General features: G+C 37.0%; 2 protein-coding genes across 5 annotated transcripts in view; one reads left to right on the top strand and one right to left on the bottom strand.

Moving 5' to 3' along the window:
• Window positions 1–19,468, bottom strand: part of TRMT1L (tRNA methyltransferase 1L) — a 39,803-nt gene extending 20,335 nt beyond the window's left edge. The window contains exons 1-9 of one of the 2 annotated variants that reach the window (XM_073011677.1): window positions 19,357–19,468; window positions 14,080–14,190; window positions 12,639–12,752; window positions 8,834–8,898; window positions 7,074–7,203; window positions 5,540–5,663; window positions 4,987–5,066; window positions 1,579–1,828; window positions 980–1,192 (exon numbers count right to left, since the gene is read on the bottom strand). In XM_073011677.1, the coding sequence (XP_072867778.1) occupies window positions 980–1,192; window positions 1,579–1,828; window positions 4,987–5,066; window positions 5,540–5,663; window positions 7,074–7,203; window positions 8,834–8,890 (854 nt within the window). In that variant the 5' untranslated portion in view covers window positions 8,891–8,898; window positions 12,639–12,752; window positions 14,080–14,190; window positions 19,357–19,468. The other variant, XM_007989174.3, reaches the window with a different exon arrangement.
• A 92-nt stretch (window positions 19,469–19,560) lies between these two features.
• SWT1 (SWT1 RNA endoribonuclease homolog) overlaps window positions 19,561–21,996 on the top strand; it is a 123,006-nt gene continuing 120,570 nt past the window's right edge. The window contains exon 1 of one of the 3 annotated variants that reach the window (XM_007989172.3): window positions 19,561–19,678. The gene's annotated coding sequence lies outside the window, so the exon portion shown is untranslated. Of the gene's footprint in view, window positions 19,679–19,736; window positions 20,005–21,996 lie in introns of those variants that run through there. The other 2 variants (XM_037985811.2, XM_037985810.2) reach the window with 2 other exon arrangements.

Here is a 21,996-nt window from a genome sequence, read left to right as displayed (position 1 = left end):
GCATGCATAAAGTAAACATCAGTTTTCAGGTAATTAGAAACAACCCTGAAGGTCTATGAAGTCTAATAATCTGTATTTATGCTGAGGTACAAATTTCCACTTAAATGCTCTGAAACTAGTATTAGGGCTGGCAAGTGAGCTAGCTAATCATCCATTATCTATATTCACAATGTCCGTTTATATTATATTATTCCAGCATAATCTGCATATAGTAAGTGCTCCAAAAAAGTCACCCTTTTAAAAATAACTGTTTTCAAATTCTGTTTGGAAATCCTGGTGAGAAATGGAGAGAACTTCCCATTTTGTAAGATGATTTTGGAGAATCAATTTTGTAAGCCATCATTTTATTCAAACTATATAAATAAAGAAGATAAAATAGAATGGATATAAAAGAAATGACTGTTTCTTTCTGAGGCAGAGTCTCACTCTGTTGCCCAGACTGGAGTGCAGTGGAGCAACCTGGGCTCACTGCAGCATCTGGCTCCTGGGTTCAAGTGATTCTAGTGCCTCAACCTGTAATCGTAGCTGCGATTACAGATGTGTACCACCACGCCCAGCTAATTTTTGTATTTTTAGTAGAGACGAGGTTTCACCATGTTGGCCAGGAGGTTTGTTTCATCCTGGGCAACACGGCAAAAAAACAAAACAAAACAAAACAATTTTTGCTTTTCCTTTCATATTGCTATCCTTTATCCTACCTACATTGCTCAAATAAACTGGAAATTAACCTTCACTTTAATCTTTTCTTTCTTACTACTTTATTTCAATAACATTTTAATTGGAGAGTAAACTGAATATTTCAGGCATAAGCTTTTAAATGAAATTACAACAGATACCATGTAAAATTAGAAACCAGTATTACAGATAAGGGATACAGGATTTATATTTTGTGCATGTTTTGAGTAATAAGTACTTCTTGTAATATTATCTTTTTATCAAATACTAAAACACACTAAGTACACCGTTGGCGATTTGGTACCTTGCCACTGCAGCTACAACAATTCTGGCTGCTAGTTCCTTGTAATATTCAGTTCGGACAATGTTACATCCGTAGTGACGCCGGGCAACATGCTGTGCCTTGGCATATAAAGAACTGATATCTGTAGAAGTCACTGACACTATGCCAAGGTTTCTTATATTTCTGAATGCAGAATCTAGATAATTCACTGACGTTCCAAAAGGGTCTAGATGTCTAAAATCAGAAAGCATATAGATATATTTTAAAGTCATATTAGTAACAAAAATTATACCATTGTAATTATTTCTAATTATAAAATTCCATGGATTTAAAAGGACATTGCAAATCTATTTTAAGTACATAATTCTGTTTTGAAATTAAGTAATAAAATGATAGTATGATGTATGAGACATGTAAAAATAAATTTGGGTTAGAGGAAAAGTGACATGCCCAGGCATTTTATTTCAAATACTAGAAAATTTTCATACTGCATACCTTAGGCCAAAAAATGGCATTCATTTAAATAAATAAACAACAACAGTCTTAATTTTTAACTACCCCTCGTCCCCAAAATTCCAGGTAAGTTTAGAAAGTGACATGGCAAGTCTTTTTCTACTTACATGAAATCAAAAGATCTCAAATGCATCAGTACATTGGCATCCATTTTGGTCACCTTAATATTACCAATATTTTTCTCTCCTTCTTCAAGAATATCATCACTCTTTTCCTTTTCTTTACTGTCCACCACCACTTTCAATTTGTTTAAATGGCAGTTTTCCTGAATCAATGTCACAGAGTTTTCATTCAAGTCATTGATTGTAACTTTGACTGCATTTCCAAGATGTTTTGCCCACTGTAATCCCATTATCCCTTAGGAAAAATGGGGAAGAAAATGAGTTTTATAATAATAATAATTTTAAAGAATAAAAACAGTATGACAACACACAGATTTGCAAATAACAAATTATTTCAAAATTTAATGTTTTCATGAATCTTATTCTTTCTTACTACAAAGCTTCTCAAGAAAGGTTATAACTAAAAATATGTCTAACAAATTTTCACTAATACTTTTTATAAACCTTTTTTATGATCCTTGTATAATAAAATCTCTATGTATGTTTTTTTATTTTGTTGAATAGTGGAAAATGTTTTCTTTTTTGCTTTTTCTCTGACCATGGAATACTTTATACAAATGGGATTACTCTGCTTGAAGGGAGGATGGGAAGTTGGAATTCCTTCTGCTGAAGTTTGTCATCATGGACCAAAATATGAAAAACTTGTCTAGACTAACACTTTTCAAACACTGCATAACACTGTTGTGAATTAAAAAAAAAAAAAAAAAAAAATTGTGGCCGGGTGTGATGGCTCACACATGTAATCTCTGCACTTTGGGAGGCTGAGGCGGGTGGATCACTTGAGTCCAAGAGTTTGAGACCAGTGTGGGCAACATAGCAAAACCCTATCTCTACAGAAAAATACAAAAATTAGCTGGGCATGGTGGCGCACACTTGTGGTCCCAGCTACTTTCTGGAGGCTGAGGTGGGAGGATCACCTGAGCCTAGGAGGTCCAGACTGCAGTGAGCCGACATGGTGCCAAGATTCTATCTCAAAGCTGAGACCCTATCTCAAAAACAAAACAAAACCAAAAAACCAAATTTGTAAGCAAATGATTAGGAAGAATTTCTAATCATCTAAAAGGAAGACCAAAAGTGCCCCTTTTCACAGTTTTTCCCTATCTACTAAAGTCACAAGGGACATTCATTACAAAATGAGAGATGGCAACATAAGCCCAGCCAACACAGATTAGTAAACCCCTTATGTATTGGAAATACTGACCATCTTCTCCATACATGTGTCTCATAAATGGAAAAATACCATGTGTTATGGACTTCATATATACGTATTTTTCATATTTTCACAACACGCTTGTGACGTAAGTTCTCATATCCTCATTTTAGGAATGGCAAAACATGCACAATGACTGCTCCAGACCTGATCTAAGTTTACAAAGGCACATTAAAAGAAGAGGCTGGAAATATATTCCTTAGATATTAGCTTTAATGACTTCAGATTTATAAAAGAGTAAAGAGCTGGGTGCGGTGGCTCACGTCTGTAATCCCAGCACTTTGGGAGGCTGAGGCAGGTAGATCACCTGAGGTCAGGAGTTTGAGACCAGCTTGGCCAACATGGCAAAGTCCTGTCTCTATTAAAAATACAAAAATCAACCAGGCGTGGTGGTAGGTGCCTGTAATCTCAGCTACTTGGGAAACTGAGGCAGGAGAAGTGCTTGAACCCGGGAGGCAGAGGTTGCAGTGAGCCGAGATAGATGGCACCACTGCACTCCAGCCTGGGTGACAGAGCGAAACTCCTGTCTCAAAAGAGTAAAGTAAAAGGATATGGTGAAAAATACTGAGAAATAAATTTGGACAAGCAGGTTAGGATCAGATATGGAAGATATTAAATGTAGTCTGAGAACTCTGGACTCTAGGCAATAAAGATGAATGACTTTTTTGATTGGTAAGTAACAATGTGGTGCTTCAGAGGAATAGCTGTTTAGCAGTAACAGGCAAGACAAATTGGAGGACAGAAATGACTGGAAACAAGGGTACTATATAGAGGCTACTGAAATAGGCTTGCTATGAAATCATTAAATTGGTGGATATGGAATGGAAAATGTGAGTTATATTGGAAAAGAAAAATTAGAACAGACCTGGTGGCTGAGTAGATATGAGAAGAGTAACAGGAAAACAAGGAGTAAAAACATGATTCAAATTTCAAATCCAAGTGACTTGGGAAATAATCAGAAAAATCACCTCATCACTTTTACCACATTTATACTGAGACAGTACTAATGCTGATCATCACGGTGGCGGCAGGAGTCTCCTCTTTCAATAGATGAGCAAACTGAGGCACAATTTCCTGTGGTCATACAATTATCAAGTGATAAAGCTGGGATTTGAACTCAGGCAGTCTGGTTCTGCAGTCCATGCTTTTAACCACTACTTTTCCCTGAGGAGAGTTTAGGAAGGAGAGCTAACTAATGCTTTCACTCTTTTGTAACAAACTCCCCAAAAGTGTATTCCTATAATCTTTATGAAGAAAGACTTGGATTGGGTACAGAGGCTTTTTAGAAATTTTCTACTGTTTCTATTTTCTTTTCTCTACTATTAAGTCTTTTGAGAAAAATATTCTCAATGTTTAAAATTTCACTTTATTCTACTGTCTAAAGGCTAAGCAGTGATCATCACAACACAAAAAAGAGACACAACCAGACATCAGGTGCTGCCTGATTGCAGCAAACAAGTATTACTGCAAAACAAAAAACAAACAAACAAAAAAACTGTATTTGAATCTAATCAAATGGCCAATTTACAAAAATACAGGAGATAGAAGAACATGTTATATGAACCACAACAATACAATCAGGAAAAATCTAGACTGCGGGAAACTCTATAGGTCAAAAGACATGTTAACTCAACAAACAATTATCACACACACAGAAAATGATAGAAGGAACCATAGATTTAAAAGAGACTTAGATATATCAAACAATTGAAATACAGTTTTTGTCTGCATTCTGACTTGATTTTTAAAACACATTATGAGATAATTGGGCATATCTAAACAATTTATATTAAAGAATTATTCTTAATTTTTTGAAGTATGATAGTATAGTGGTTTTATTTTTTAAAAATCTTTACCTTTTAGAGATTAAACTGAAATACAGATGAAACGATGTATCTGTTATTTGTTTCAAATTAATAGATATCAAAAGACTATGACATGAGGTATGAGGACAATGATAAAACGACTGAGCATGAACCACTAATTTTTGAAGTAAGCGATGGATACACAGGACTCACTTACTATACTCTTTAATATATATTTAAAATTTTTCACAATAAAAAATTAAAAATTTTGTCTTGGATTTTTAATTTTTTACATCACTGCCCATATACATTTTCTAAGAAAAGATACTGTAAAATCAAATAAATAAAATGTGGTTCCAAAAAAGTGTCCTCACTTACCAGTGGCTCCAAAAGCATCTAGACATTCCAAGGGTTTTCGTTCCTCAGCCAAAGCAGCCAATGTACAGAATATTAGCTGCCTAGAAGGAAATCATAATCTGAAATAACTTTACTTTACCATGTTTCACCATCATAGATTTTATTTCATTTAAGAATAGTGAATTGAAGTTCCTAGTTACTGTACAAACTATTTCAAAAGAGGACCTAAAAACATATTCCTAATTTAATACTATAAGAACTAAAAATATGTGAAATTAAACTATGAATCCAGTTGGATTCTATTAATAAGTATTTATTTATTTATAAACAAAACTTGCTCACAAAAGTACCAGCTTGTTCAGTAATTATATAAAGTTAGGCCTATATTATTCTCTAATAAAGACATTGGCTTGATAGAAAAAAAGAAACAATCCTTCTGTGAAAAATGTTAAGATAGATGATTTTTATTCTGCACCTAGTTCTAAATTTTAACATATTAGAACATAAAGGTTAAGAGAAGGTACATTTACAATAATTTGAAACATCCCATAACCCTATTTTCAATTTAGCTTACCGATTTAGTTTCATTTTGGGATTAAAATAGGAATCTGTTTTCTGAGGTATAGAATAGTTGGGACAAACTTGTACATCCGTGTCTGACTCTTTCAAAATTTCCTTAGGCGGTTTAGCAGTGGAAGCTAAGACAGAAAAAAGAAAAGATTTCCAGGGCAACACAAAATAATTCCAAACAAAAGATTTCCAAGAAAACACAAAATAATTCTAAACATCTAAAACAATATACATTTTGAAAAATAACTTTATATTATTTTGTGTTAATGCAAACGGTTGGGCAGATGTAAAAAAACCAAAACCAAAGAACTGATTTATTCAGCACTCTCTGCAAAAGAGTAACACTCAGTTAAACATCTGATTAATGAAAGTTAATTTACTATCTTGACTGTCCAGCACATCAATACATCTGTATTATGATACCTAAGAACAATCAACCTAGGAAAGCACAAAATCCTAAAACACCTTTGTGTTTCATCAAACACTACATTGTTTGCTACATATATTTTACTATGGTGTAATTGTTAGAAAATGAATATCTCCATATGGCTGCATTCCATTAGCTAGCAAGGCTTACTAAGAACCACTCTATTTCCTGAACATGGGAGACTTCAGAATATTTTCTCATAATGATTTCAAGTTACAAATTACACTGAAATGGCTATAATGAAAAAATGATTTTACATTTAATATGTTAGAATCGTTTCGCTATAAACTGATGAAATATTGATGTGTTTATACGCGTATATGTTTTAAATATTTAAGAAATGAGATATGTGCTGTGTCAGACAGATGAGATCCTTTATGTTTGGATTTCTTGATAACATTACAGTCAGAATGTTAACTAAATGGCAACTATATATTTCTTTCTAAAATGCCAAATAATAGTATCTTTCCCTAGCACTGTGTTACATATCCTTTTCTACCCAGTGAGGAGGTATGTCACATATCTCACAAGATCAGCCTTTCTCAATTTAGGTTTGGTGAGAAAATCAAGCTTTATAGAAATTAATTCAGTGACTATTTTTTTTTTCAGTTCTTAAAGAAATGGTACATAGTGCCATTCTAAACATAGAGAAGTTATTCATTACATATAATACATGCTTTGGGCCATTAGTGCTTAATTTAATTCTTGAGAAGGGATCTCTAAGTAGTAACAAGCTATTAATAATTTCATGTCACTAATGTCTTTATTTCACTGTATCTTTTTTTCTAGTGTTTTCTAACAATACATACATGACAGTTAAGGGTATAAAAGCTGTCACTAGGAGACAATTCTATAATCTTTCATTAAAATATGTATAGTCACTTGAGTGTCACTTACTTTTTCTACACCATTTATTAAATATATATGTTGAGAATGTTAAAATGTTTTTGGAGACCTTACAGAAAGAAACCAAAATCTGATGTAATGGATTAGTGAATTAAATCATTTGGTTAAATCAGCATTATTTTATCTGCCTGATGTCTGAAAATAATAACTGGACCATTATTTAAGGATTTACATATTAATATGTTAATGAGATTGCTCAACTTACCTGCAATATAACTAGATTTAGTCTCTCCTTTATTCATATGGCGCCTAACATGTCCTAGCATATCAGTTCTTCTGGTGATTGTTGCTGAACAAATGATACAATGATAATGGGCTCCCATTTTACTGGATATCTATCAAACAGAGTATTTAATTTAAATAAGTTACTAAGACAATGAAATAGAAGTATAAGTTTACAAATTTGAGTATATTAGTGTCTTGGATTTAATGGTATAGAAGATAATTTTAATTTTGCCATGTGACTTTGAAAGGATCTTAACTTCCTTACCTGTATTTATATATACTTTTAAACCTTACTTTACAATAGGCCAGAAATTTAATTTCCTAGCTTTTCCCATTCATTCCAATCAGAAAATAATTGTATTTTCTATAAGTTGCATTTAAAAATGGCATAATATTAGGAGTGGTGTGCTGGTAAATGTTTATTAACTGGCTCTCCAGGAAAATAAAGCCCCGATTTGTAGTATTTGCAGATTTCTGTGGCATAAATACTCTGCCATAGCCAATTTCAAGCTACAACTCTCAGAGATTTTAAGCTATCAGTGTAACATCACTGAATATGAATTTAGGAAGAGATGTGCATTATTATACCATTATAGAGCACTGTCACCCAGCAGACATAATAGATGTAAATAACTGTAAGTGTACAGATAATATTAAAATGCAGCAGAACAATGATAAAGGTAAACATTCGTTATCTTTGTTTTTTAATATAACTCATTCATTTTTAGGCTTATATAACTTAATTTTTAATGGTGGCCATACTAAACCACCAGCTTGAAAGATTTCTGAAAATTTGAGCCAGCTCTAGTACTGCACTGAATGTTAAGAGACATAATTAGAAGCGTACTTTTCTAAGTAAAAAATTTCTCACTTCATAATTTCTCCTTTAGCTGAGAACAAAAAGACTGCTTCAATGGCTCTTTCCTAGTTTTGATGCCTTTTACTCTTAGTGCTGCTAACTCCTTTTTACTTGGGACCTTACAGCAAATAGAAAACCGTCAAGCACATTACCCAAGGTTCTTTATGGTACTGTGATTATCATCTTCAAACATGGACTTGGACTAGGTTGATGGACCAGAAACTGTTTTGACTACTACTTACAGAATATTTTCCTTTTTGTCAACATGATACTGCTTTTAGTGACTCAAAATAAAATTTAATAATGAGAACTCATTACGTGAATATGCATTCAGGATAGTGTCACTAAAAAATTTTATAGTTTGTATTCCCCTTAGATCAAATCTACCCTAAAAATAAAACACACGTATTTTTTAAAAAGTTACTAAGATTTCAGAAAGTTTCTTGATTCTCTAAGATTGGACTTAAAAGGAAGGATTTGGGGAAGATGAATGAAATCAAAACACACTAAGATATTTACTAAATCACAGAAATTGAAGCTTCTATTCCATGACCAAAATTTTAAGAGAAAAAACTACTCTCTAAAGTTTCCATTCCAAAATTAGTAAATGAGTTAATTTTCATTTTGAACACAAAGGAGCAATTTATCTGACTTAAACTAAAAATTATAAAATGAGAACTTCAATATAGCAATTATTTTTTCATACTATGACAGTTTCATACTATGATAGTTTTCCTATTACGATAATCTGAAAGGACTCAGACACAGAATTTTAGAGTAAACTACACTGCTGAACATACACATTTTAGTTCCACAGTAAGTAAAAATTACGCTTTCTTTAAAAAGGCCTAAATTTAAAAATAAATCTAATATCTGATCACCTGTTCTCCAATAATGTTTGGTTTTACTGGTCGACAAGGTAAGTGACAGATGCACATCCTGTAACCTAGAATAAAAAACAACTGGTTATCATATCACTATTCATGAAATATTCAATTATCAAAAATTATAAGCAAGTTTTATTTTATAAGAATTGGAACTAACCTTATATTCGTAATGTCATAATTACTCAAATGAGATTGCTTTAGTTTATATAATTGTTATGCATGAGATACATGTGTATGTATACATATTTACATATATGTATCTATATACACAAATACAGAGAGATCCAGGTTTGAATTCTGGTTCCACCATGACTACCTGTTTTAACTTGGATTAGTCGTTTAGTGTCTTTGGGACTCAGCTTTATCCTATTCTCTGCCACCTTGACTTTTTTTTAGGCTTCATCTTTGCCTCATGCTATTGATATATTTGCCATTATACAGACCCTTCTTCATCTATGACATGGTACTATCTTAGTTTTCTTCCCAACCTTCTTCATCTTCTTTACAGGTCCTCCTCCTTCTCTCATGCCCTAAAATGTAGATATTCCATAGGCTTGGGTGGCTAAGGGACGTTTTTCTCATTTCCTTGGCAACTTAAGCTCCTTTCATGATTCCAATTAAAGGAATCCCAAATTATAGCTCTAGTTACCAATTCACTCCTACGAGCCAGATCCCTATTTCCAATTGCCTATTAAGGATATGTAACTGATTATCTAGTCAGCATCTCAAAACCTACTTGTCAAGACTAAACTGATAATTTATCCTACATCAGGTCTCTTTACTTTTTTAAAACGATAATGCCTTACAGTTGCTCTTAACTCAAAGCCTGTAAGTTACCTCTAATGCCTTTTTTCTTATACCTCAGATCAGATCATTTCTTACTTGTATATGCTGAAGTGCTCCAAGATTTAGTCCTGGATGACTTCTTTTTTCCATTAATATGTACTTTTAGTTACTTATCTGATCTTATGGCTTTAAATATCATCTGCCTTCTGGCAACTCCCAAATGCGTATCTTTTGCCCCACATTCTTCCTGAACTCCAGATTCATATAACCTATGGGCTACCTGACATCTCCACTTAGATGCATCCCATCCTTTAAATTCCACAATTTCTGGTTCTGGTCTTCTTTCCCACACTTGATCCTAATGCACTCTTCTCCAGCTCAGTAAAGGCCAACTCCATTTCTCTACTTGCTCAAGTCCCAAACCCAAGCATTCTTGGCTCGTTCTCTCACACCTCACATCCATTTCTTCAGCAGATCTTGTTGTTTCTACCTTCAATTATTTGTCAACCACTTTGAAACCTGCTCATTGAGACAAAAAACTATCATATCTTCACCATCTACCAGATCAATACCATGTGAAAGAACCCAGCAGCCTAATGTACATGAGAGAACCACATCCATAAGTAAGTAAAGAAATACCACAAGAAAATATTTAAGAAAAGAGAAAAACTTGGAGGAGGGAGACCAAACCTAAAGGCTAAACAATGACCTAAGTGAGGACGGGGGCGGTGGCTCGTGCCTGTAAACCCAGCACTTTGGGGGGCTGGGGTGGGCGGATCACAAGGTCAGGAGTTTGAGACCAACCGACCAACATGGTGAAACCCCGTCTCTACTAAATATACAAAAATTAGCCGGGTGTGGTGACACATGCCTGTAGTCCCAGCTACTCAGGAGGCTGAGGCAGGAGAATCGCTTGAACCCGGGAGGCAGAGGTAGCAGTGAGTCGAGACTGTACCACTGCACTCCAGTCTGGGCAACAGAGCGAGACTCCATCTCAAAAAAACCCCACAAAAAACAAACGAACAAAAAACAAAATAATCTAAGTAAAGAATATGAAAGAGATTCTTTTAATTGAAATGAGAGCTTTTTTTTTCATAAGAAGTCAGTATGGTTTATCATACATTCTTTATTTTCTTTTTTGAGACAGAGTCTCGCTCTGTCGCCCAGGCTGGAGTGCAGTGGCTGGATCTCAGCTCACTGCAAGCCTCGCCTCCTGGGTTTACGCCATTCTCCTGCCTCAGCCTCCCGAGTAGCTGGGACTACAGGTGCCTGCCACCTCGCCCGGCTAGTTTTTTGTATTTTTTAGTAGAGACGGGGTTTCACCGCATTAGCCAGGATGGTCTCGATCTCCTGACCTCATGATCCGCCCGTCTTGGCCTCCCAAAGTGCTGGGATTACAGGCTTGAGCCACCGCACCCGGCCGGTTTATCATACATTCTTATATAGAATTAAACTTAAAAGACAGGATGGCCCCTAAATTAGTATCTAATTCCCCTTTCCCTAAATAACTAGTGATAATCTTTTTAGCAGTACTACTAACAAAATAGTTCCAGCATAGTTCTGACTTCTTTTCTGGGTGTCTCTTACTAGCTGCTTTATCAAGGCTGGTTGACACTCCAACCATACTTTACAATTTCTGCGCTCACATAATCATGCACAAATATAAACGTATATATGTTTAAGATTGATACTTAGGTTTCTTTTGAGGGTGGGACTTTTTGTTTTATCCAAATGGAATATTATAACACCTTCTCTATATATTGCTGTTTTCATTAGTAGTTGACCATGGAAATACTTCTAAGTTACCTGGTATATATCTAATATACTCATTTCAATGGTTACATAATATTTCATGGTATGTACCCATAATTTATTCAATCATCTCTTTTAATTCTAAGTTTTTGTTACTAATATTGCAATGAATATCCTTCTACATTTATCCGTGCCTGTTGATCCTTTTACTTCTTCATCTTTTTTTTTTGTTAAGAAACAGTGTCTCACTCTGTTGCCCAGGCTGGAGTACAGTGGCACAATTATGGCACTGCAGACTCAAGCTTCTGGATTCAAGCAACCCTACCACGTGAGCCTCTCTAGCAGTTGCGACTACAGGCACAGGCCACCTCGCCTGGCTAATTTTTTTACTTTTTATAGAGACAGGGTCTTACTGTGTTTCTCAGGCTAGTCTTGAACTTATGGCCTCAAGTGATCTTCCCGCCTCAGCCTCGCAAAGTGCTGAGATTACAGGTATGAGCCACTGTGTCCAACCTCAATTCTTTTACTTCTAAGGCACTCCTAGCAGAGGAACTGAGTGGTGGATGGATATGTGTATTTTTAATTTTAAAAGATGTCAGATCTTTTCCCAAAAATGCTATAATAATTCACATAATTCACTTAGGAAGCCCTTTAACTTGAAAAGTTCTCGTTTTCTGTCCTTTGATTTTATTCTTTTCATGATGAGTCATCTTGTTGAACTTATTCCCTCAAATTGTGTCATTTTTATCATGATATAACTGATATATTTGTTTCTGTTTCCATTTATCTGAAGTAGAAAATGGCTAAGATTTCTGAATTGTATCCACCACCATTCTGAATTCTCTTAACTCTAGTAGTTTTTAAGCCATCAGCAGAAAAAGAGATATTATCTTGTATTTTCCAATATTCATACAAATTATTTTATTTTGTTTTACTATGTACTATACCTTCCAAAATATGTGTAAAATAAAAGGAAAACTTATTAAAACATTGTTCAAGAAGCGAAATGGACTCCCAGGGCCAGAGTACTCAGTATACAACAGATGCATAATAAATGTTTGCTGAACTAAACTGTGTCATATAGATCTCTACTGCCTATAAAGCTATATGGTGTTTTATTAAATACATTAGAAATGAGGGTATTAAACCCCTCACATTTTAAACTGAAAATACTTGATTATATTCATGATAAAATGCCAAAACTGGTAATAAATGTTGAATTTCATATATATTACTTCTTTGCCAGCACAAAAATACTAACCTTCAAATTCAACTGAGACTTTCCAGTGTAAATTCTGGAGGTGACGACGAAGCTTATGGCTATTACAAGCTCTGAATTTTTCCTTAGGGCACAATGGACAAGCCTGTCTGTTGCCTTAAAAAGAAAAAAGAATCAGTAAACCACGGAATATTCTAGTTATTAATGCCTGGATTCAGCTACAAAGAGGTTAATGGGGTCTCCCCCTCCTACTTCTTAAAGTCTTTGTTAACTTCAGGGAGAAGTCATTACTCTTGACCCAGGAGATAGTTCACAGTAATTGTTGTAGCACATGATCAGTGGTTGTTTTTTCACCCTAAAATTTTCCTCTCTGTGGCTAGCTGATGTGTTTGTTGTTACTGGGAACAAAGAGGTTGAAGAAGTGATAAACTGTATGATATCCTTCTGGCCAAACTTTTTGCCACTGAGAGCATCACTCTGTATTTTGGACAGCTGAAAGGACAGCAGTTACACTCCCAAAAGGACAGGAATTGGACAAAGAGCAAAAGTATCTGCTGTGGTATTCCTCTACTAAACTGGCAGCAACAAAAACAGTTAATATGTGGAGTTAGAAAAATGGAAGAAGGAAGTGGAAGGAATAGATGGGATCTGATATAACTGCTGTTCTGAGACTGGGTGCATAGTTACAGTCACCGTATCCATTACTGAATTTACAAGTTCTTCCTTGTTTATTAACATATTCTCAAAAAGATTATGTATCATCAAAATGTCTTAATTAGAAATATAATGTATCTCAAATAAAAACTTTGATAGTATAGATGAAAGAATTAAATTTCAAATTCAGGTTTAAAGTAATAAAATATACAGCAAGAATCAATAACAACACATTTAGTAATTTTTTTCTTTTTTTTCTTATCATACCTCTCAGCTCATATTAATAATTTTTAACCCAACAAATATCTTTCACATATAGTGTAATACAGTATATGTACAATTTTTATTTTTACACTGCCTACTTCAAAAAAACCAAGCAGTCAGTGATCTTGAGGATGCAAACCAAGCACTGAGGAGAGTAGAGCAGAAAGAGAGCAGTGTGGGGCACAGATAACGCGGGACTCTCGCACGAGCCCTAAATTGCCTATCTTGGGACTTCATTTACCTGGCAGAATATAAACCTTTTAAGACACTGTTTTTTGGGACCTCTGTTACTTGTAGCCAAATGCAATTCCTAACTTGCTGAATAGACAGCCCTTAGACATCTGTGAAACTGTAATTGTCTTGAGGAGTTGTAAAATAACTTATTTCCATAGCAACTCTGCACATAAGCGGCTGCCAATTTCCTAAATAAAAAACTGTATTTTACCACTGTTCTAGTTTAGTAAGAATAAACAAGTCTACTCTTATCAAACTTATTTTCATGAATGCAAAGATGATAAATTATTAGAAATTATGGAAAAAAAAAAAAAACCAAACATGGAAATACCTGCATCAAGATTATCTGAGTTCAATGAGCTGGTAGAGTCAAAATTTCCTTCAGTTACAAAAGCTAACTTCTCTAGATCAGCAAGCTGCCTTTGAATTGAGATGTGTCTCTCTGGAAAAAAAAAAAAAATGAGAAGATTATGCTTTAACAGTTTGTATTCTAGTTCCATTTTTATTGATCACGTCGTATAGAAGTTTATTTCCTATAACACAGTGTTATGGACCTAGATGGGGAATACTGCCACAACTTGGTTTATAAAATAACAAGTGTGCTTCAGAATGAAAAGTTGGGGGGAAACCCCACTGCATAAATTTAGTTTGAAAATTTTATCTAATTAGTCAAAATAATTCTATGAAAAATGTTTCTCTCCTATGCAAAATACTGAAGAAGGAAACGTAAGCCATGTTTTCTATCTTCAAGGAACTTTCAATCAGGTGGGAAAAGGCAATATGTCAACTTCTATCATATGAGATAGGATGAAATGAACACTAGATGTAATATGATGCAGGCATACAGAAGAAGGAATAATTAATTTTAACAAGTAACTCTGAGAATGTCTTTATTGAAGTGCCACTTGACTGAGACTTCAGGTATGAACAGAATTTCAGTAAGTAGAGATTTGCTAACTGGCATCATAAACTGAAGTAACCTCATGAACAAATGCATGTGGTATAAAATATACAACCATGCCACCCCACCCTTGGTTGGAATGTGGTATATTTGGGGGGATGGAGTCAGTAGAAATATGTGCAGCCAAAGATGCAGTACAGACCAAGGAAAGCAGAAATTCTATGCAAGTTAGTTTGAACTTCATTCTTCAGGTGATGGTAAGTCTCTGCAGGTTTTTGAGGAAGTGAATTATACAATCTGAATGAGTTTCAGGAGGTTTTCTCTGCCAGTAACACCAAAGATCAGTAACAGAGAAAATCAGCAATGGGAAGAAACAGAATAAAAGGTTAAAAAAACACAAAACAAAACAGTAAGAGAACTTGGGATATGAGAAGTAAAGGTGAAGGATAAAATCAAAGATGATTCTAAGATTTTGAGTTTATGTGGTTGAGAATAATGGTACTATTAAGCAAACAAGATAGAAGAAACTCTTTTGGCAGAAAGGAAGAGGAAAAGAGAAAGGAAAATGTAGTTTTTGACACAGTGTGTTCGATGTACTACTGGAACAGTATTCCAGTAATAATGTACAATAGGCAGCTGGTGATTTGTTTTTGGAGCTCAGGAGGGATTCTGGAGATACAAATCGTAAGTAACATGTTAGGTGAAACTATGAGAATAAATAAGAAAGCCTAAGAAAAAAAGTGTGAAAAATAGGAGAAAAAGCCACGACCCAGTCTTACCCAGTTATGACTGATTTCAAACAACTAGACTATGTAAAATTAATTTTAAAACATGATTTATATTTTGATTCTAATGCATTTCAGATTTCTCAATCATTACATATTTGTCCCACTAATGCACTTACAGGTTTCTCAAGCATTACACACTCTTCAAATTAAAATGCTTGTAAATTTGGAAATAACATGCATAAGTCTAAAATATGTTTAACATGTTCTGATTGGAGTGGGTAGGGGCTACATTTCTCAATGTTGCTGAACCCGCTACTGATTATTATACATAGATAAAATCTGGTAGTGAGGTATGAGAGATGTAGATATTTATAAGAAAAATTAAGTAGAAGGAATCAGAAAAGTAGATTCAGAAAGAATAAATGGTAAGGGGAGTCAAGATAATGCAGAAGCCAAGGGAGAAGAGTCTATAAACACAAAACATTCAACAAAGTATCACAAACAGTTGTAGAGATCAAGAAAGCAAGTCTGGTGACCTTTGAAAAAGCAGGTTCAGTGAGGCGTTTCGGAGTAGAAACAGAATTGGAAGGGGAAATAAAATACAGAAAATTAGGTTTTTCTTTTTTTGAGAAGTTTGATGGTATAAAAAAGGATATGAATGAGACTGTAACTTGCTTTTTTTAAGTACGGGGAACCTGAATATATGTGCATTCCAAGGGAAAGGAACAATTACAAAGTGGAGACTGAATATATATTAAGATTAGGAGAAACTGATAAGTAAAGAGCCCAAGGAGACAGGAGATGGTGGGATAAACCACAGGGCCCTCTAACATTATGTTATTAGGTTACACAATTTAAAACCTTGAGACTTTAAAATTCAATTCTTGATATTAGCATCTTCTTGCCTACTTCTCTCTGAGCTTCACTATCAGTTCGTTTACCCATTTGTATAATTTGTGTCCTTGTTCACTTTCCCCACAAATAAGCAACAGGAAGACAAGGCCTATTCCTTGCTCATCTTTCTGATGGCCAAGTGCCTAATGCAGTAACTTGCAGATAGGCGGCACTAAAGTTTGTTAAACAAGAAGTTAAAAAAATCGTTAGACTTTTTGGATGCAGTAGCACACTGTGTCAATAATTTTGGAATCCAATTCAGCACTATCAGACATTCCTGCTCAAATTTATTAAAAGGTAATTTTTTATATGATTATTATTTAGAGATGGTGTCTTGCTCTGTCACCCAGCCTCCATGGAATGTAGCGGCTCAATCATAGCTCACTGCAGCCTCAAACTCCTGGGCTCAAGCAATACTCCTGCCTCAGCCTCCTGAGTATCTGGGGGTATAGGCTTGTGCCTGGTTATTCACTTTATTTTTAAAGGAGCAACAAACAATATTGGTTAATTTTTTATATTAGATACTGGTCAAATGAGTTATAATGAGATATAACTTCTATAAACAGGTAAAACTTTTTCATCTTTCATAAAAATCTTTTGCTAGGTCAGACACTAACATTCCAGAAATGAACCCATGTGTACAAACTAACCTATCTAATTTGTAACCATAAAGGCTTTCGGTTCCAGAGTTCAAAGATCTGTGTATGTGAAACAAGATAAACAGCAATCAATAAAGACGTGCCTATTGAAATTATTCTATTAAATAACACAAAATAAGGGAAAGGAGTTTGGTTAAGTTAGAAAACTAAAAATCCTGTGGTCCACTACCGAAGAAACTCTTGAACATCTAAAAATTCATGATATGCCTATAAACATCTCTGAAATCACCTTCTGGTTTAAGATAATACGTATCAGACAATCTGTATGCAAAATACTCAATCTGCTTTTTGTAACACACTATTAATCCAGAAGTCAACAGGCAAACCTCTTGTTAAATTAGATGTCTCCAACATGCAAGGAGGGTCTTTTACAACTTGTATTACTTTTTCCTCAATTTTCAATTCTATTTCAGATAGGTTATCTTCATCTTACCTAGTTATGACTGATTTCAAAGGACTAATTAGACCAACTAAAAATAATTTTTAAAATGTGATTAATATATGTATTAGTTCAAATGCATTTCAGACTTCTCAATCATTACATATTTGTCCTACTAATGCATTTTCAGTTTCCCAGACGGTATGCATTCCTCAAATTACATATTTGTAAATTTTGGAATATACAGATAAGTCTTTACTATGTTTAACATATTTTTGATGGTGGGGAGGTGGAGAATGCATGCATTTTCTAAAGCTGCTGAACCACTTCTGACTAATATAAACAAATACAACCTGGAAGTGAGGTAGGAGGCTACTTAGGAGAGTAGAACCCCCTCAGCTCCCCATGCCTCCCCCATCCCTACCCACTGTAGTTGAAGAAACAACTGGCTTTATTTTGTACCTACAAGCTCTGATTTTATGAGAAGGGGCTTACCTCAAGCATCCTGGCTTTTCTTTCCTGTGATTAGACCTACTCTGAAATCTATAACAATTTGTATGTTGTTTCAAAACTGCAAAATAATCCTATCTATATCCAATGTTTTATAAATATTAAACTCAAAACTGGCCTAGAAGTAGGAAAAATAATGAATTAAAAGATTATTTTAAATTCCAATTCAGAAAGCACATAAAGGTCAATTTATGACCACAAACTAAATGTTAAAAGAACTTACATTAAGTCTTTCTTAGACTTTACATTTTAAAATGTTAGAAGATCCTTAAGAAAGTGTTACTCATCAATCTTTTAAATTCCTATATGGTCCAATAAACCACCACTTAGAAAACATGCAGGCACATTGAGAAGCACAATAATATGGGCCATTAATTCTCAACAGTCTATTTCTGATGGAATGGAGTACAAAACTCAATTGGTATTTATGTATGGGTGAAAACATTCATAAATTTAGTCGATTCTTTTCTAAACTACTACTCAGCCTCAAAATCTCTTCGGAAGCAAGCTGCCCATAGCGGGAAAAAAACTGAAATGAGAAAAACTCATCTCCTTGTGTATGTCGAAGCAGAAAAGCTAGTTGACAGTAATGGTTTATAAATGTTGGCAGCTAGGATCTACTACCGTAAACAGGTTGCCTCGGTTACTATGTCACATTTCAAAGAACCTAGTTAACCACGGTAGTCTGGACTGTGGGAAACTACCAAATTATGTGTAACCTCCTATTTTTGTACCTTAAAATGATTCCCTTTTACGAAAAAGCCCTTAACCTCATTATTTCCTTCTATCTGCAGCATTCCTGCCCTCCACATATCCCTCACCGTGACATCCTCGAGGCTTATGAAGATGCCGTCTCCCACTCTGTACCCTTGTTTTAGCCGCTACACGGGCCTCTCTTCCCTCCCCTCCATTTCCCTAAACCTGCCTTGCCCCATAAAAACCATCCCGGTGAAGAAGGGTCTCCCCTACTTCCCAGCAAGGCGCACTTTCTCTTTTCTGCGGCAGAAAGATCTGGGCCTCCTGCACTTACTGCTTTTAGCCTCCTCATGGGCAGAGGCTAGGGACGGGGACAGGGCCGGAGCCTGGGCCAGGGCAGGGGCTGGGGCTGGAGCCGAGGCCGGAGTCGGAGCCGAGTCCAGAGCCGAATCCGGGGCCGGAGCTGGGACCCCAGCCGAGTCCCGGGCCGGGGTCGGGACCTGGACCTGGACCTGGGCCACCTCCACCTCCTCCTTCTCCAGGGGCAGCAGCTCCTCCTCCGCCATATTCTCCATAGTTACCGCCTCCGTGCCAGGCCCGCCCGGGGACCCGGAGCGGGGCTCACGGCGGGGTCAGAGAACTGACGTGAGTGCCCACTGGGCTGGATCCAAGGAGTAGGGAAGCAAGTGGGGAGGGCGGGATGCGTGCAACAGACAAAAGATGAAGAACCAGTAACCAAATCCTGTTAGTAGAAATTAGCCACAGGCTGCGACTCCAGATGCCGTCCGCTTCCCTTTCCCCGAGGCGTTACCACGCCACCACAAACTGCGCAGAAGCGTACTGGGGACGGCGTCCAATTGGGTAAGAGGGTTCAGTTTCTGCGGTGCGTCTCCTTCCCACCGGCCAACCACCAGACCGAACAAAGACTACAGCACCCAGGGTACACTGCGCATCCTGGGGCGGGGCCGGCGAGCAAGCCTTGCAGGAAGTAAATGCAAATCTAAGCAAAAGCTGCGGAGCGGTGGGTAGGCAGTCTGGATCCGGGCGCAGAACTACGTTTCCCAGCGGGCATACGGTTGGTGGGGCGGGGTGTGTCGGGCGGTGGGGGTCTCTCTCCTTTGGCCTGGGGCTTCGGAGTCGCCACCGCAGCCGGCGCTGGTAAGGTAGGAACTCGGGGGGGGGGGGGTGGGGGGTGCGTTGACGTTTTGCTGGGCAAGTTCCCGCTCGTCCCCCGCCCCAAGTATACTGGCCGGCGGGCGGCCGGCCGGGCTGGGCACTCAGGAGTCACCCGGACCTGGGCGGGGCAACTCTGTGGGCGGATCCGGGAACGACTCAGCTCCGTGGAGGGTGTGGTTCTGGCCCGGCTTGCCACCGGGGCTGCCCCTTGCCCAGTGTTGGGGTCTGGTCGGTTCGTGCGGAGCCCGCGGGCCGCGGCGGTTTACTAGCAGCTGACGAGCTTGCCTGTCCTTCCAGCTGACTTGGAGTTAGGGTCTGTTTTTCATTTCGCACCCTCATCTACACCGTGACCTGAACGCTCTTTTCCTTTGTTTTTATTTTTGCTTTAGTCTTCCTGTTGCCAATATCAGCAGTTCTGCGGTGTGACCAGTGGATAGAAATTAGTTGTTTTGCTCTATTTTGCCTTGTTTTCAGGCTTTTAGTAACCAGAGCTCTGAGTGGGTAGAGCTTCGGGTCATTTGATTTTGATGCGTCTCAGATCCCCAAAGCATATGCTAGTGAGTCCCCTGTCCCCAATACTTCTCTCTGCTTCACTCTTAGTGCCTACTTGACATTCGAGGCTGTCTCGTTCCTTTCTTCTGTCCCCCCGATAAATCCACTGGGACAGGAAGGAGAAAAACGTGAACTTTCTGGCTCCCCTGCTTGGGTTTGGTCCGAACCTTCTAGGCAGCAGGGCAGGAGAGGGAGCCCAATTTAGTCTCAAGAACAAGACGCGCGCTTGCAGTTAGCTTTTCTTAGTTAATGAAGTTGATAAACGCCAGTCTTCTTGGTCTATTTGTTACCTACTTGTTTCAGAACCCCGGGGAAGAGATAGCATCATTATTTGGCACTTGGAAGCACTAACTGGAAGTTAACTCCTCCCCCTGTAGTTTAAGAAGTATGTATAATGGAGGGGTGTGTGTGTGCGTTTAACCTTTCCCCAGTTTAGTGGGAACAGATTATCCCCGTGAAGCTTCTGTGAGTTATAGGCCTAAATCCCTTTTACTGATCTTCCCGCACAGCTTTTATCTAGTATTCCTGAATGTATAGTTGACTCATGGCTCAACAGTCAATTAAAAACGGGATAACACTGACTATAACTTACGGATATGCTAACTATATCTGTGCATCATCCAATAATTCTTGTTCTTCTTTCTTTTTTTTTTTTTTAACTGTCGTTCATGATGATTTTTTATTTCTAAATGACTAGATGGTTAACTGAAAGCTGGATTCAGTATGTTAATGTCATTTAATACCAGCGGGAAACCAGATTAAAAGGGTTAGATTTTGGTATGTGGATTCTGTGGGAATTTTTGTAAGAATTTCTAAGCATGGTCTCTGCTTGTAAGACATCCTGAAGAAGGAATCTTCAATGTTTAAAGAATTAAAAAAATAATGTTATTCATTTATTGCTGCTGCATAAGTTATACCAAAACATAGTAGCTTAAAATAACAATAAACATTTATTACTCCACCGTTTCTGTGGGTCAGGAACTCAGAAACGACTTTCTGGGTTGATCTGGCTTTAGGTCTCATGAGGTTGCAGTGAAGGTATGTGCCAGGGCTGCTGTCATGTCACTTGATTAGGGGTGCAGGAACATCAGCTTCAAAGGTAGCGCACTCATGTGCCTGGCCCTTAGTTGGTTCTGGTTGTTGGCAAGAGGCCAGTAGTTCTTCTCTTGCGAGCCTTTCCATGGTCTGTTTGAGTGTCCTCATGACACTCTGGCTTTCCCTAGAGTGAGCAGTCCAAGACAGGACAAGGTAGAAGTCATGATGTCTTATATGATTTAGCCACATACTACTATGTAGCAATATCTTATTGGTTACACAGGTCACCCCTATTCATTGTGGTAGGGGATTACGTAAGTGTGTGATAAGCATCAGGAATCATCAGGAGCCATCCAGCAGGAGACTGGCCAGCACAGGAAGTCTCCCCTCATTTAGTTTATGTTTTGATTTGCATAAAATCGATAGGAGTTTCACACTAGTACAAATATAAAACATTTGTCCGAATAAACATAAGTGTTTTTCTGGGATAGCCCACAATACTGTCATCCACTGACAGTATTTACTTGGTCCACAGCAGGGCTGGAAAAATGAGACTGGGATGGGAAGTGAACAGAGGAACTACAGTGAGCGAATTGGAAGTGGTTCAGAATGAAAGAGTTAATATTACAAGGAAGAAGAATTCACTCATTTATTCACTCAGTAGGCGTTTATGAGCACCTAAGTTTTTGGTACAGCATACTCAAGGAGCTCAGGGTCT

Source organism: Chlorocebus sabaeus, chromosome 25, assembly GCF_047675955.1.
Source record: "Chlorocebus sabaeus isolate Y175 chromosome 25, mChlSab1.0.hap1, whole genome shotgun sequence".
NCBI lineage: Eukaryota > Metazoa > Chordata > Mammalia > Primates > Cercopithecidae > Chlorocebus > Chlorocebus sabaeus.
The sequence above is the reverse complement of the archived record's forward strand: the minus strand, read 5'-3'. Positions and strand labels throughout refer to the sequence as shown.